This window comes from Amphiura filiformis, chromosome 17 (genome assembly GCF_039555335.1).
Source record: "Amphiura filiformis chromosome 17, Afil_fr2py, whole genome shotgun sequence".
In the NCBI taxonomy this organism is placed as follows: Eukaryota; Metazoa; Echinodermata; class Ophiuroidea; order Amphilepidida; family Amphiuridae; genus Amphiura; species Amphiura filiformis.
Window position 1 is genome coordinate 36,715,624 of NC_092644.1, and position 17,539 is coordinate 36,733,162.

At 34.7% G+C, this 17,539-nt stretch overlaps 1 protein-coding gene across 2 annotated transcripts in view; it reads right to left on the reverse strand.

The window, feature by feature from the left end:
• LOC140137727 (NMDA receptor synaptonuclear signaling and neuronal migration factor-like) overlaps window positions 1–17,539 on the reverse strand; it is a 153,037-nt gene that overhangs the window by 22,352 nt on the left and 113,146 nt on the right. For both annotated transcript variants that reach the window (XM_072159490.1, XM_072159491.1), the window contains 3 exons: window positions 15,926–16,047; window positions 1,554–1,631; window positions 551–584 (listed from right to left, as the gene is read on the reverse strand). In XM_072159490.1, the coding sequence (XP_072015591.1) occupies window positions 551–584; window positions 1,554–1,631; window positions 15,926–16,047 (234 nt within the window). The remainder of the gene's footprint in view (window positions 1–550; window positions 585–1,553; window positions 1,632–15,925; window positions 16,048–17,539) is intronic.

Below are 17,539 nucleotides of genomic sequence, written 5' to 3' on the forward strand. Positions count from 1 at the left end.
AAAGTTGTCCACGTTTTCACTTGAACCTCTAAGCAATCCTGGACATGGAAAGTCTACCCTTGCATCAAAGTTGTCCATGTTTTCACTTGTACCTCTAAGCAATCCTGGACATGGAAAGTCTGCTCTTGCATCAAAGTTGTCCATGTTTTTAATTGTACCTCTAAGCAATCCTGGACATGGAAAGTCTATCTTGCATCAAAGTTGTCCATGTTTTCACTTGTACTCTAAGCAATCCAGGACATGGAAAGTCTACACTTGCATCAAAGTTGTCCATGTTTTCAACCAAACCTCCAATCAATCCTGGACATGGAAAGCCTGCACTTGCATCAAAGTAGTCCGTGTTTTCAATAATAGCCTACGCGTTTCTCCTCAATCTTTAATTGTTTGTGGTACAAGACACCTGTGCAATTTGTTGTCTTTTGGAACTAATATCCTCTACAATTACTATTTTTTAACTTCGAAGACAAACGATGACGACGATGACTATAATACTTGAGCAAGGACGTTAATATAAATCCATAAACGAGCAAATAAACGTCGTGATACTTACTAAGTAACGAGCTGCATGTGTGGTTGTCAAAATCCTGCAAAGGAAAAAAGTAAACAGTTACATGAATTACGAAAAATGTTTACAAAATCGAATGTTTCTGCTTACAAATATGTAGTTCAGGTGGGCCAATATGCTGGTTCATGATACTGTATGCCTCAAAATAACCACCACTCGCACTACATGGCACTACATACCATTTCATACTGGGTTATATACCCCCCAAGAGGTACTACAAAGCTACTATCGAGGTACATCAAATAAGATTGTCTCATTTGGAAATATCAATCAGTTTCGTAAACCATAATGACGGAATCTGGTTGTGGGTTATTAATAAACAATAATAAACAATATATGGAGCAAATACGTCACCGCTAAGGCGTTTTTGCCGCAGGTATTACACATAAACAGATGTTTTCTAGCAGGTAAATAAGATTGAAAAAACAAAAAACTTTATTACGTCGTTCAGCTTCATATTTGTACCCTACGCTTAAGGTTATTAAGTTTCCAATTTTCGAAAACAAGGCATTTAATATGTTGCCATAATCTAAGCTCCACAATGACGTGTATAGTTTAGTTAAAAACAATGGCTGCCACGCGTGGGTCTGATATTGAAACCAACCCTTGAAATTAATCCAGAAATTACAATTCGCCGATCTTGACTTTTAATAAAATTTAGAAGACCATTTGTTTCAGTCAGTTTATAAAGTAAAACATCCAAATAATAAGGGATTTGTTTTTAATAAATAGTACTATAATTATTTTGTATATATAAATAGAGAGAGTATGTCCTCCCGTGTACCCCGAATAAACGTAACAACACCAACACTGGATGTTATATTCCAGAGGACCGAATAACCAGCATCGCATGTTTATTTACCTACAATTGTGTGTTTGTTTCAAAGATGATTTCAAGCACTTTTGCATGAGGCAGCCATCAATTACAAAGTACTCGCCTAGGAATATGGATTTGACATATATGTAACATAAAATGTGTATTACTTACATAATGCATAACAATGACCCCTTTGGGATGTGCAAGTGTTGGAAGTACATCTCCTTGAGGCACCTTAGATGAAACGAGCTGTCAAAAACAACACAGAAATTCTCATTATTTAGTACATAATATATATCTAAGGGTGCCAAACTTCACATATTAAACCATATCATTTCGAAGCGCGCCAATGTTCACCTATGTGGCGTATTTATTAGTAGCTAGCTCAAAGAATGATTTGTGAATCCGCTCATAAATTTGCATCGTTTTCGCGCCAAGAAGTTCTGTGTCAAACGCGTTGCTAAAGAATATTAGACAAAATCGCTTCTTAGGCCTACAGGATGGACGCAGCAAAATTGAAATATTTCAATGATAGTCATGTTAAAACTAACTCACACATTTCGATTTTGTTTTTGGAAATGTTAGAACTACATCATATACATATACCATGTATACTAGGTCTTCGTTTTGCTTACTTCCAATAAACTTCGTTAAATATTCACTAACCATAGTTTGCTTTATTATAAACACTGTTACACTGCTACAAAATAGCGGTTTGTTAATTAACATAAACCATACATTATTCACCGTGAGATTGAAAACCACTTTTCACACTTGTGCGTTGAAGTGAGCAAGCAAGATAAATGGGGCTGAGAAATATGTCGAGGTGTATTATGTGCCATGCGCGGCATGCAGCAGTTTTACAGTATTTACCCGAATACTTCAGTTAAAATCTCGCAATACATACAACCACTAACTCCACTCTCCGACCGCGATCCCATGACCCGGTCACAATAATAAATACCTTCTACACATAAAATATTAGCATATTGATGTAATTTGAGATCGAGGATGCCACAGACATACATGCGGAAGAGATAAGCTGTTGTTATCACTAAAATGGCGCGCGATTGCCAAGACAGATAGGTTGGTTTATTCAAGTGAACGATAAATCCCGAGATTTCGCTTGCTTGTTGCAAATAGACTCGTTTGTCATAATATTACTCATAGTCCTAACGTCTTGGATCTGTCTTCGAGACAACACAAGACATCAATGTTTACAACACTCTAATTCATATAATTCTAACATTTATGATAGCCCCCATTATTATATACGGGGGGCAGTCAGTATGTAATATGAAAGCCCCCTAATATATAGGAGGGGTAGTCAGTGAGTAATGAGAGTTGACTGGTAACCCCATATATGAGTTATTTTGCATTTCTCTGTGATCACATAAACACTATACCTTTGTCTTTCAAACAACACATGTAAAAATTATATCGCACACTTGATTACGTAACAGCATTAGCATAAAATCAATGATCTATATTCACTGGCTGATATAGATCATTGATTTTATGCTAATGCTGTTACGTAATCAAGTGTGTGATATAATTTTTACATATGAAGAGCTTATTTCCAAACCGTGTTAAGTCCACCCACCTTCAAAATTGAGATTTTCATGAAAATGGGTAGTGAGTAACTAGGGCTATCCAGCAATGTGTTTGTTTTTTCCCAAAATTAGTCAAGTTTCGAAATATTGACACACAAAGTATCAATTTTTTTCCAAAACGTGTTAAGTCCAATCCAGTTTTGTAGCAAACTGTGTTAAGTCCACGAACACTGCCCTTGTGGGCAGCTTGTAGGCAAGTAGCACGGCATAGGGCTTCCAATAGTTAATCGCCAAAGTTCTTGTTTGGTCTTGAGACTAGTATACATGAATTTGGTCTGCATAAAAGTTGTTGTTGTTGTTTTTTTTTATATTAGTAGGCTTAGTTTGTATGGGATTTCTGAAATATTTGATAGATACCTCCAGAAAGACATGAATAGGGTGGGAAGGGGGAGAGGGAGAGGCTGTGATGGTAGAATTAATGTTAGAGGTTCTTGATATTATTATTTTGTATGATTATCAAAATGTGCTACTAAATTCAAGGTATAATTTTAAAGTTAAAGGTATAAAAAACTTAGGACTTAAAAACTTACGACTGTCAATATGAGATTAGGGTGGCAGCATGGGGGAGGGAAATATTTGTGATAATGTGATAAAACAAGTGGATATTTCAGGTCATCACTTATTGTCAGTGAAATGATGTTTATTCAATTCTGAGAAATGCAATTCAACTAAGTTTTGAATTTTGAACTATTTTAAACGTCGAATTTTGGTAATAAATGGGCAGCAGGAGGGGGTTCGAGATGCAAGGTGTTTTGTGGCAAAATTGTATTTTATAGTAGAGAGAATCACATTTTGTATGTTTTTAATAAATTTGTTATCTTTTAAGACTAGTTTGAGAAAAATATGGTTAGTTCTGTGCTACAGATACTATGTTTTGTGTCAAAATGTGTTAAGTCCATGCCAGAAATTGCGTTTTGTGTCAAAACGTGTTAAGTCCATGCTATTTTTAAAACAAATTAATTCATTAAAAAAAATCAAAAGTCTCTAGATTTTAACTTAACATGTTTTTATGGTCCTATATTATGTCACCTTCACTTCACTGTAATTTTATAGAAATCGAACTTTTTTTCATTGCCATAAAGAAAATTCCTGATTTTCTTCAAAGTGAATCTTGTGGACTTAACACGGTTTGGAAATAAGCTCTTCATTTGTTGTTTGAAAGACAAAGGTACTGTGCTTATGTGATCACAGAGAAGTCCCATGAATATAATTCATGGGGTTACCAGTCAACTCTCATTACATACTGACTGCCCCTCGTACATTATCTAATTTCGCGTATTATTTACTGTTGTTGTTTTTTTAAATTTTAATGCGGGAAGTATGTTCATGTTGGTCACCTTATTTTTCAGTCAAAATATCAAATGTCCCAAATTTGTTTACATATAAATACCATAGAAACAAATCATGAGGCGTCACGTCTAATATTATTTTGGTACTACTTAAATTCATCAGATATTCTCTTATTTATATTTCGCTAACGATATACAATGAATTTGTTTACCAGCCCCTGCAAAATGTCGAGAAAAGGCCTCCATAAAATGTACAAACACAATGTGACATGTTTAACTCTCCGAGCATCGCTGCCAATTTAGACGACACGTCCCCTTTTATTTTTTAAAGAAGTATAAAACATTTCAAAATTGTAACATCAATGATCACATTTGTATTTTTCAAGAAAAATAAGTCCACACGTGCCTATAGTATTATCCCAGCAGCTTTTGAAATAGCCTTTAAAATCTGTGAAAAATATAGCGTTTCACAGTATATAAAATAATATAGGATATCCGCATCGAGTGCATTAAACTCAACAAATATACTGCGCCTCCCACGCATATATCCCTAACCCCGAACACCCACACATAAATACACCCAGAATTGCATTATCATACCCTATACTGGATACTGCTAATGCACAATGATTATGGGTTCCTTTTTATTCCAAAGCATAGCGAGGAAATATAATGTACCGATTCTTGTACGGAGAATATACCTTCCTGAACAGACACATTACACGTACACCTCTGTAGTTTTAGCTGCGTATTTCTCATTGCATTATTAATTATCAATTTGTGTTTATCGTATGTGTTCGTAAGGATGTGAACACAAACAACAGGACTTGCAATCAAACAAGTAGCCTAAACAAAGACACAAAAATGTTATAAGAGATTGCTCAATGAATTTCTAAAATACAAATTCTTAACCCTTCTGGTATATTTTTTTAATTATCTAAAAATAGTGTTCTTTAACAATTATATGTGGATGTATATTATTTATGTATCATTTATTATGTATCATTTAACTTATGAATATATAAATGTTGCTTCAAAATGTCTTTGTTATTAATTTGCAAAAAACGCAAAATTACTGCGTAGGCTACTGGCAGTCAGGCTATTGTTTACACACGAATATGATTTGTTTCAATCTCATTGGGCTATGCCATTTAAAATCCACACTACCCCTGTGGAAGATTTGGGAAATTATCTTCCACAGGGGGAGTATGAACATATTAAGCAGCTCCAATTGAATTTCATACACCCTCTGAGAAAGATCAACTTGAATCTTCCACTGAGGGAGGGTGAGTTTCAAATGGAGCTGCTAATGTGTTAATTCCATTTGAAATTCGTATTTCCAAAATCTTGAGGATTTAAATGGAATAGCCCATTACACTACATATTTCGGGACCGTAGTTAAACCAAAAATACCAGAAATAGTAAAAAGAATAATAAACCACACTGGGGGTAATGCAAAGCTCGTCTCCCATTATGGTTAATGGAAGAGACTGCAATTATTACTCACTTTTCATGTCAGAAAATGAGTTGGCATACAACCATAATGATGGCATTGAGTTTTTGTGAGAAATCGCAATATAATAATACGTAAACTTGGAAGAGAAAATGGAGCACCGCATGGCATTGATTAACAAAACGAAAAAGACAACGCTAGATTTGTGATTAAACATAACAATAGTAATAATAACAATAGTAACGTTATTTTTTCTAGACCTCGATACTAAATAAGAAAAGTGTCCAAGGTCAAAGACAGAATTGTTTTCTCAGAATTTGGTTGCCCAGTAAACATGTGTGCATTACCAGCCGGAGATTAATATTCTTTCACTTGGACCTGATAGCTTTTTCTATTTAGTGTACAGCGTCAGAGTTGTGGTCCCTAGTAATCAGCCCTTACATAATAGACTGTGTGGTGTGTTTCTTAGATCTGTGTGCCCAATCAGACTACTTACAGTGTACAGTATCTTGTATCTTACAGAAAAAACTATGTTTTTTCCTGGACTAGTGTGACTCTACATATTATTTAAGAGCTGCAATATAAGAAATCTATGACATCTACGTGTCCTTCTCCAGCGGTTATATAATTGCATTACGTCAGGGATTACTACTTAGGTCGTCCTTGACATTGGTATCCAGTAAGACTATTATAAGTAGAATGTCAAATGCTACTTTTGCCCTTAACCAAAAAAACCACTCCATTTTATGACGTCATTGACTTTTGTCGTTGTTTCTGGACCAGGATGGATTTTGTAAGTGTGCTTTATCATTCACTAATGTCGTCTATTAATATTGTTATTCCTGGACATATTGTATGACATCAGAGATTTAATGTTCTTCTTCCTGAACCTGGGTGCCCAGTTACACTATTTTAGTGTATTTTATCAGATACTAATGCCTTTCATCCTAGTAAAATTCTCTTTTGTGTGATATCAGCTATTAAAGCCCTCAATGTATGATTTTCTTGAAGTTTTAAATTCGTTATTCTATACTCAAAATGCTGAAATAATACTCGGTAAGGGTTTCTGTCCATGGCCATTTAACATGTAGTTCATAACAGGAGGACATAAAGTAATAATTCATGAATTATGACTTTATATCGAACTTTGCTCTGATGACCTACAAATTTGGCTGATTCAATTTAGGTGCAAATTGGGATACGTGTAAACATATTTACAAAATGCCTTTAAAAAAATTACCAATTTCACATTATAAGATCGTACATTATGGCTTTAATGTGGTTTCCCAAAGCAGAGCGCCTATAAATAGACTAGACATAATGTACAATATGAGACCATAAAATCGACTACCGCTGATATAACTCGTTCTTTCCCAGCAAAATGCTCTATTGTATGTCATTAGAGACTAATATTGCTTTTCCCGGACCAGGATGTCAAGTCAGACTATTTTAAGTATTATAAACTGTATCAGACAATAATCGTTTTCTTCCAGTTCAAAAGGTCAGACTATTTCAAGTGTATTAACAGTATTATACTGTATGAGATAATGTTTTCCTTCTCAGTAAAAATACGGCAATATATTTGTAATTCTATGCCAGTGATAAAGTGTAATAAATAGATAAATAAAATAAACTTAGAGACTAATGTTGTTTTTCCTAGATCTGTGTGTCCAGTTACACTATTTCAAGTGATGCCATACAATAAAGTATTTTACTGTGAAATAAAATAGCATTGTCTTATACAGTATAGTACAATTGAAATAGTGAGACTATTTTCAAGTGTATTATAATGTATAAGACAATAATGTTTCCCTTGCCAGTATCAATACTCTATTTTATGGCATTAGAGACTTATGTTGTTTTCCTGAATTGTGTGTCAAATTGAAATAGTGAGATTATTTTCAAGTGTATTATAATGTATATGACAATAATGTTTCCCTTGCCAGTAACAATACTCTATTGTATGGCATAAGAGACTTATGTTGTTTTTCCCGGACCTGTGTGTCCAGTCAGACTATTTCAAGTGTATTATACTGCATAAGACAATAATGTTTCCCTTCCCAGTAACAATACTCTATTGTATGGCATTAGAGACTTAAGTTGTTTTTCCTGGACCTGTGTGTCCAGTCACGACTATTTCAAGTGTATTATACTGCATAAAGACAATGATGTTTCCCTTCCCAGTAAAAAATACTCTATTGTATGGCATTAGAGACGTATGTTGTTTTTCCCGGACCTGTGTATTTCAGGTGATTATACTGAATAGGACATTAATATCTTTCCTTCCCAATAAAATTATCCATTTAATTGTATGGCAATAAATTAAATGACTATTTCAAGTGTATTATACTGTATAATGCAATAACGTTTTCTTTCCTACATGTAGTAGAATTAGAGAATAAACGATAGGAATTTTTATTTTGCCTATCCTCTACCGTGTGATAGACGACAGGCAGGTCCAATATTTTGAGTAGTGGATGCCGGCGCAGCCGGTATCCAACTACGATAAAAATATTGGACCTGCCTGTCGTCTATCATAGGTAGAGGATAGGCAAAATAAAAATTCCTATCGTTTATTCTCATTCTTAGTCAGTTAAATATTATTTTAATAACTGTAAACAATTTTTTAAAGCAAAAACTAAGTTACCGTCATAAAACTCCCTCATTATAAAATGAACGAAACTTGTTTACAACTTCACGTATTCTGTTGCGAGTACTGCTAGCGCGTCGCGTATTCCGCACTAGTCTACGCATTACAGCGCAATACATACGCGCACCTCTACAAGCGTGTAAGGCATTATCAAGACGCATAATCACGTGGGGTCGTCTACGGCCTGATAAACGGCACCCGAAATCTTGCGATTGTCCAATCAAAAATGTGTCTACGAACTAGACCACTCCCGCTGACTAAGAATGCTCCATATTGTATAGCACTAGAGACTAATGTTGTTTTTCCTGGGCCTAGGTGTCCAGTCAGACTGTTTCAATTATATCATACTGTATAAGACAAATATTGTCTTATATACATTATAAGTATTATAATGTTTTATTTCTCATTAACAATACCCTACTAATATAAACTCAACCCAGAAAGTATCGAAACGATTATAGATTGTCAGATATATCGGGAACTGAAATATATAGCAAAAACTTATTTAATGTATATAAAGCGCAGCTTTCTCCTGCGCATTTTGATACCTCTTTTGTTGCTCTACGATATCATTTGGTCGAGTTATTGGCGCTTGAGTGGCTTCAAGTCGGATTTTAAAGTTGCACTTAGCATGCTTAGCTCCTATTCAAGCCAAATGCGTTCGTCGTGTACACACACACCCCCACACACAATCAAGACAAAGGACACCGCGCTCCCGTAACCATGAACTTTACTTTATTTTACTCCTTCGACTTCCAACTTCAATACTTGCTACCCTTTACTTATCTCTGACTTATCTCATGAACTCTTTCTGCTGACATCTCAATACTTGGTGTGCCCACCATCACTGTCTATCACTGCCTGGATTCGTCGTCGCATGCTCTGAACAACGCATTTGGCTTGAACAAGAGACAAGTGCAACTTTCAAAATCCGACTTGAAGCCACTCAAGCGCCAATAACTCGACCAAATGATATCGCAGAGCAACAAAAGAGGTATCAAAATGCGCAGGAGAAAGCTGCGCTTTATATACATTAAATAAGTTTTTGCTATATATTTCAGTTCCTGATATATCTGACCATTTATAATCGTTTCGATACTTTCTGGGTTGAGTTTAGTTTTCCCTGGATATTGGTGTCCAGAAAGCACGGTTCTTTGATGTGATAATTTATTTATTTTCCTAACAAAACACATTAAAAATGTTCAATTCTAGACCGGGACAATACAACAGCTATCACACTAATACACATACATCTAAAAATTATTTGTAAGATAAATTTCGTTTCTATATCAACGCATTCATTATTTTCTGCTTTTTTGTGGAAATTTTTATTCTATAAACTGTACATTTGTGTGCAAATTGAGGGCGCTATTTACATATATTCTAAATTTAAATTGGCCAAATAATGACTTTTCCTTACATTTCATAATAAAAGGTTTTTTGAAAATTCCCTTGCCATTTGTTAGTATTTTTGCTGATGTTCTAATACCATTATACAAGTGTCCATCCCTTGTAAAGATGCAAACAAGATTTAAGATAAATAGCGCCATCATTGTTCAACGTTACTTAAAAATGACCCAGTTTTACATTACATCAAACAACCGTGAAAGGCTATTTCAAGTATATTACACTGTGTGGGACAATGGTGTTTTCCTTCCGGTAAAAAAAGAAAGAAAAAAGAAAAGAAAAAGAGAAAGAATCGAAAAGTTTAGAAGTACTGATGTGCGATGTGTGATCGAGGCAAAGATAACAAGTGGTTGGTCTACGCCCGAGCTTGAGATTTAATAAACTCTCAACACTTCCAACACACCATGATACAGATTTCCTTCTCTATATCACAAGCCTTTCAACGTCGTGTAAGACTTGTATCACTAACCATGCTTTCAACATAAACCTACCGAAATAAATGGGATGCACCTATAATGAAAATATTGAAAACATAACCTAATAGTGGTAAGAAAACCTACATTAATTATGCATGGAGATAATCATCACAAAATGCAGTGATGTAAGTCTGTGTATTAGAACACAGTGACATGCCTCAAGACTAGACTAGGTATTGCAAGTAAGACATACTCCATATTCGTGTAAGTGTATGTATTGTATCATAGCGCAGCCCGACATGTTATTAATTGATTTTCGCTATTCACTGAAAACCATGGATACGGAAACGGGTTCTGGATGCAGACACGATTTGACCCGAGGGCGGGAAAATGGTGCATTGTTATTGTGAAAAAGATGCATCTGACACAATCGTCCATAGCTGCCGTATATGATATTTCTTTTGAGTAAACGTTCTATGAATCAGTGGTTTACTTTCCTTTAAGCGGAAATAAAGCAGAGTAGCTTAGAGTAATACGGGTATCTCGCGGTAGACCATTTTGTTATTACATCGTGTTGTACCAACGAATCACGGCCAGACACAGGTATTTGTGATGTAAATCTACAGCTGATACTCAAAGCAGCTATAATTCTATTTAGTTGATACGTTTTCTTTGCCATGACACGACGATGTAGCCTGCAAAAACAGCTCTGATATTACATGTAGTGTGTTCTGCAAGCAAGTGCCTTACAAATTAAATGCGGATCCGGTACGTAATAAAATATCTTGTCCCTACTTGAAATTCAGATTTGGATTTTACGCAAACATTATATTTCACAAGTCGAAATTATACCATAAATAACTTGGTTAACTTGAAGATTCAGACTACTTCAATTGGAACTGATAAAAACTATACTACTTTTTGTTACTGGTATTTCGCTTCGTTTCATTAACAAAAAGCTCAGAAATAGTACAGTAATTCTCTAACACGAGGACTAGACAGAATACATAGTCCAGAATAAGCACAGAGACACAAAATCCTTGTTTCGGGATTGAATTATGTAATATAGTCCTGTGAATATTCGAACTTTGCCTCCATTAGTGTCCAATGATTACTGTTACAATGGTGGAAGATGTGTTCCCTTTAGCAACGGAAAATGTCGGCGAGGTCACGAGCCCGGTACTAACCCTCACGGGTGTGGCATTTATTACATTATTTTTAGACTGTGTAAGTCCTTAATGTACGGACGGATAGGGACGTAAGGCTTGTGCAGCAAAATACGGAAACTCAATATTGTTTGGGTTGTCGTTGAGCCTGAAGTATGCGTATTGGTTTGTTTTTGTTTATTTCGAGGAGTTGTAAATATAACTGAAGGTGAATAACTAAATGTGGACATAATGAAATTATTACGCGTCGTTAACAAACACTAAAAGCTGTAGCTTTATCTATTAAATGTAAGCATTAAAGGAAAAAAACTAAACAATGTATAAAGCAGTGTGGTTGCCTTTGCCTTTATATTTTAATCCAATGGCAATTGGATTTTACGCAAACATTATATTTCACAAGTCGAAATTATACCATAAAATAAGTTGGTTAACTTGAAGATTCAGACTACTTCAATTGGAACTGTTAAAAACTATACTACTTTTTGTTACTGGTATTTCGCTTCGTCCCTGGTTTCATTAATAAAAAGGGGAATTTCCATAACCTGACCACCTTTTCTGACTACCTTTTCTGACCACCTTTTCTGACCATCTTTTTTGACAATCTTATTTGATATTATTTTGATGTTTGCTTCATTGTTATTATCTTTACACTTTGCACAATAATGTTGTACCATTCTGGATGTTAAGTGACATAAAATTGAAATCATCAAGTGAAATTTGTTTTGTTTTTCCATACTTCCATGGTTTTTCACAGGGCAGTTAACTTCTCAGTTTAGAGAGGAGACAGTTATCATTTCAGGTGCTGGGTCAATAATCAATAGAGTAAACACAATTACCACTTCACAAGGTCACATTCATGATATTTGTCAAACATGGGTTTAAGGGTATACGAGGTATTGTTGGTCGAAGCAGATTTTCATTTATCTGAATTAATATATTATTGAAAAATAACACTTTGGTGTTTTGCAGAAGTTCATTATACAAATCATATACTTTGGAAAACTTGCTTAATTTATTGTTTATGAGTTATGTACGTTTTACAAAAGTGTTGTTGTTTCAGCCCTCTCTACAACATAACTCAAGAACCACAGGACCTACAAAAGTATATCTGTGATATTTGAATTATTCTACACGCTCGCTATGAATAAGCCCAATCGCCATAACTTTCAGGTTTTTGGGACACTTTGACCTCTGACATATCTGGAAAATTGCTGTAATCATTAATTTATTATTGTAATAATGTTATCATTATAAATAATAAAATAATTAATTTATACAATAATCAAATTTTTGGGTTTGTTTTTATTCTAAAAACACGTTTTAAATTATATTTTGTACGCTCAAAACCCCAATTTTTCTGAATTTTCCCGATAGGTCAAAGGACAAAGTGTCCCAAAACTGCAAAATATGTCCCATAATGCATTGCAAACTTCCAATGCCGATTGGGCTTATTGAGCAATGCAATTTTTGCTAAAGCTCACTACCATTTGCAAGGTGCTGTGAACTACTTTGTTTTCTGCTGCTTCGACCAACAATACATCGTATATCCTTAATTGTCCATCAGACAGACAAAGTATGAACAGGGAAGTGCTGAGGGTAACACTTGGGAGCACTCGTTCGAATGAAGTCAGGAAAATGGGATGCGTGTGCAAGTTTTTATTTTATTTGTTTTAAACCGGTGTTTTAAATAATTTCATTTACCATGAAAGTGTTGTAGTTTTTAAGTTTCAAGTTTTTATTTGGAAATTGCTTTTACATCAGTGGCACTCGATCCGATGGTGCATCCAAGACATTAAATATACAAACAAAACTGTATTAAACAAAACAAAATCAAAGGATACTCGACAAGCAAAAGGTACAAATAAATAATCTAAAGTGAGAAAGAAATAACAACCATGTACCCTTAAAATGTTGTTTATCTATTAACAAGTCCCAGAGAAAAGCTTGCTAATTATCACCCAGCATGACTGTCTATGATTATGGTGTAAAACACTAGGATCCAAAACATTCTCACCTATTAGTGCACAGTTCTTTAACTCCAATACATTTGTACATTCATTGAATGACCTTTGAAAATTGGGGTACAAAAACCTCATACTCTGCAACTTGAGTTCAAATTTTGCACTATGATTGTTTAGTTAATGTTATTGGACTATGGCATTGGGATAAGGCCATTGTGGTAAAATCAAATATCAGAGGGCTCACTGTAAAAGCTGGTCAGAAAAAGTAGTCAGAAAAGGTAGTCAGAAAAGGTGGTCAGGTTATGGAAACACCCAATAAAAAGATCAGAAATAGCACAGTAATTCTCTAACACGCGGACTAGACAGTGTACTCCAGAATAACCACAGAGACACAAAATCCTTGTTTCAGGATTGAATTATGTAATATAGTCCTGTGAATATTCGAACTTTGCCTCCATTAGTGTCCAATGATTACTGTTACAATGGTGGAAGATGCGTTCCCTTTAGCAACGGAAAATGTCGGCGAGGTCACGAGCCCGGTACTAACCCTCACGGGTGTGGCATTTATTACATTATTTTTAGACTGTGTAAGCCCTTAATGTACGGACGGATAGGGACGTAAGGCTTGTGCGGCAAAATACGGAAACTCAATATTGTTGTATGCGTATGGGTTTGTTTTTGTTTATTTCGAGGAGTTGTAAATAAAACTGAAGATGAAAAACTAAATGTGGACATAATGTCTTCCATTGTCTTCTTGCCATGTGTAATTTAAGTATGTTGTAGTGTAAAACCTTTTTGGTATATCTTTTTAAACATGAATTCATTTTGTATATATTTGTTGTAGTTTACTTAAGATATTTTACTGTTCAGCGCATTGGGATATGTTCTTGTATGTAATGCGCTTTATAAAAGTGTTTTATTATTATTATTATTATTATTATTATTATAATTTAGACGCAGGATTTTAAAATTAAGATGTGTCGTTAACAAACATTAAACGTTGTAGCTTCATTTAATGAAAGCAATAAAGGAAAAAACTAAACAATGTTTAAAGTGTGGCTGCCTCCGCTTTTATACTTCAATCCAATTTCAATATTCAGATATATGGTCGTATGTATGTTTGCTTCGTTCTATAAATTTAGACTCAAAAGTCTTTCCTCATTAAAATGACTTTCTCATAGTTGATGATTTTAATCCCAATTCAAACTTTTCCCGATTTGGTAATTAATTATTGAAGTTCTTTATAATCCAATGTTGATATTTTATGTACGTGTTGATTTTATGTTTTAAAGGAAGTATATTCTTCAGGATGACTAATTATTATGCATGCAATTGTTTGTATTGGTAAGTTCAATTAAAACTAGTCATACATTATATGAACACTAAAAATAATATAAAGTAATTTATTAATTTGTGTAATACTTGTTGTGTAATTACTTGTGTAATAATTGTTCAAAGTATAAAACACAATACCAAATTCCTATTGCTGACAACCCCGAAGGTACACTGCTGCCCAGCTACCTTGTGGCTACTCTAGAGTACCAGTGCAGTATTAATCCAGTACTACTGTGTGTAATGTATATTATGTGACCGTACACCACGAATGAGCCGTAAATGTCCTCAATTGTATTCTGAGTGACAGGGTAAAATGGGCATGAAGGTCATATTCATAGGTATTTCAATTTGGTGCTACGTGTATCTCATTAAATGAGGTACACGTAGCACCAAATTGAGGTACCTATGAATACGACCTTCATGCCCATTTTACGCTGTAACTCAGAATACAATTGAGGACATTTACGGCTCATTCGTGGTGTACGGTCACATATGTGTACTTTTAGACACTCTTAAGTACCAATAAAGTAGCTGGACACCAGTGTACCTCTGGGGTGGCAGCAATAGGAATCCGGCAGTGTAGTATTGTCGTGGTCTTTGTCTCTATTATTAGTCAACTTAATTGCATCGCGTAAATTGAATAATAATAATAATAGCTTTATTTATTCACGGCCTCCATGGCTTTTTGGGCTATCCTTGGTCTTATCAACGTGCTCTCTATAAATATGTGCTGTCTACATTCTTATTCTGTTTTTATAAAATGTATATAAGTATTTTCTATATGTGCCTTTTAAAATGTCAATTGTTGATGTTGATAAGACTAAATAAATATGAAATGAAATGAAATGAAACCATTGTTCTTCCACATGTCCTTGGCAAACGAATAACAATATACAGATTAAAGTGACAGGTTTACAAATTAGTACAATAATTATTAAAATAATATATTCAATATATTATAAAATCATAAAGCACAAGTGCGACTTCGTGAGTGAATGTGTAACTGGAAGTAAGGTATACATACTGCAGTAAGGTGTAGATTTTTATTACTTTTATTCTGGTGTTTTTATTCATCATCTTGTCTGTTTTATTAGATTTTGATGTTATTCTGAAATGAGTTTTACTGGATTCTAATTTTTTTTTAAAGGACAAAGGGACACACAGACTTTATTTTCTGCAAAACAGACAGACACCCAGACAGACACCATATAGACAGACAGAGAGGTAATCTGACAGACAACAGAGAGACTCACCAGAACTCTTGGTGGAACAAACCCAACACCTCCCATCGAGATTTCCATTTGTTGGTCTGCCTTCCATTTCAGCTCTGTTATTTCATCTTGGAACTGTAAAATGTTTTCTTGCGTTTTCTCGCCTGGAAAAGTAATAATAGAAGAGGAGAGTCAAAGTTAGTCACAAAAATCTTGTGGAAACTTTACAATTTTCTGAGCTTTTCTTTGAATATTGTAAGTTTATCGCCCATAACAAGCGTTATAGGAGTAATCAATCAGAAAACCCCTCATTTATGCATACAAATGACATTGTTTTTGCACCCTATAGGGCACCACATGTAGTTTAGTCCTATATCGCTATATCGGTGCCCTTTTCAATGGTTTTGTTCAATTACACCAGCCGTCATCCTTATACTAGCTCTAAAGTTGACTTCAGGTTGTGGAGTATATGCTGTTTTGCTTACCTTATTTCATCTAAGGTCAAACATTTTGCGAATTAAAAAAACAACACAAACCTATTTTCTTTCTTTTTTTCTTCTTTTTTTAAATTTTTTAAAAAGATTTTGGGTCGGTCGGAAAGAGAAATACATTTTTAGGTCTAATAAATGCCATTTGCACATTTTTTTGCAAATGTTCAGGGTATGGTAGAAAGTGAAACCGGGGTATTGATAATGCTATAGGACCAAACTAAATGATGTGCCTAGGTACTACAATATATGACATGGTATGATGGTAATTCTGTCCCATGAATTACAGCATCACAGAATGCCTTGTAGTCCGTACAGAACAAATGGAGAGGTATATTCACAAGATTATATTAACATAGAGTGCTGTACTTAACTATGTTTATTTTCACCTACATGTTCTGCTACCTATGGGTTGGATTTTAGAACTTTAATATGCTTGCACACTTTTTGATTGACCTTGAAAAATGTTGGGTACAAAACTGCATATACTCCACGATCTGAAGTCAACTTTAGAGCTAGTATAAAGATGACGGCCGGTTTAATCGAACAAACCCATTGAAAATGAGACTATTTATATACTCGATCGCTTTTGCAGACAGGCGAATCGCGTACACGCTCAGTGTGCAATAAACAAAGCAATTTTTGCGCACTGAGCATGCGTACGAATCGCTTGTCTGCAAAGAGCGATCGAGTATAAATTTTGCGTTTTAGTGGTAATATAATGCTCGGATATAACAAGTTCACATACGGTCCCTGATATAGTCGCCTTTTATGTAGTAATTTACAAGCTTGAATGAGGGTGTACTCTATAAAACTCTTTTGCAACATCTTTTCTTGAGCACCATGTTTCTATGCTTTTAAAATGTCTGTCAAATGCACGTCCTATTAATACTGTCAGCCCATACATCAATCTAGATTATTTAAAAGTATCAGGTTAAGAATTTCTTGTTAATCATAGACGATGTTCAAGGCATGGAAGCACTTATGATATATATCGAAGCATTTCTGTGCGCTCGAAAAGAGAAACAGATAGCTTATACAGTGCATACAATCGACGATCTTGAGAGATATTGTTCACTGTACTTCACATTGAGCACAACATTAACATGTATACTTGTCTCATGCATACAATGGACATGCAATTCACTTAGTTTCAACATGCTAACGA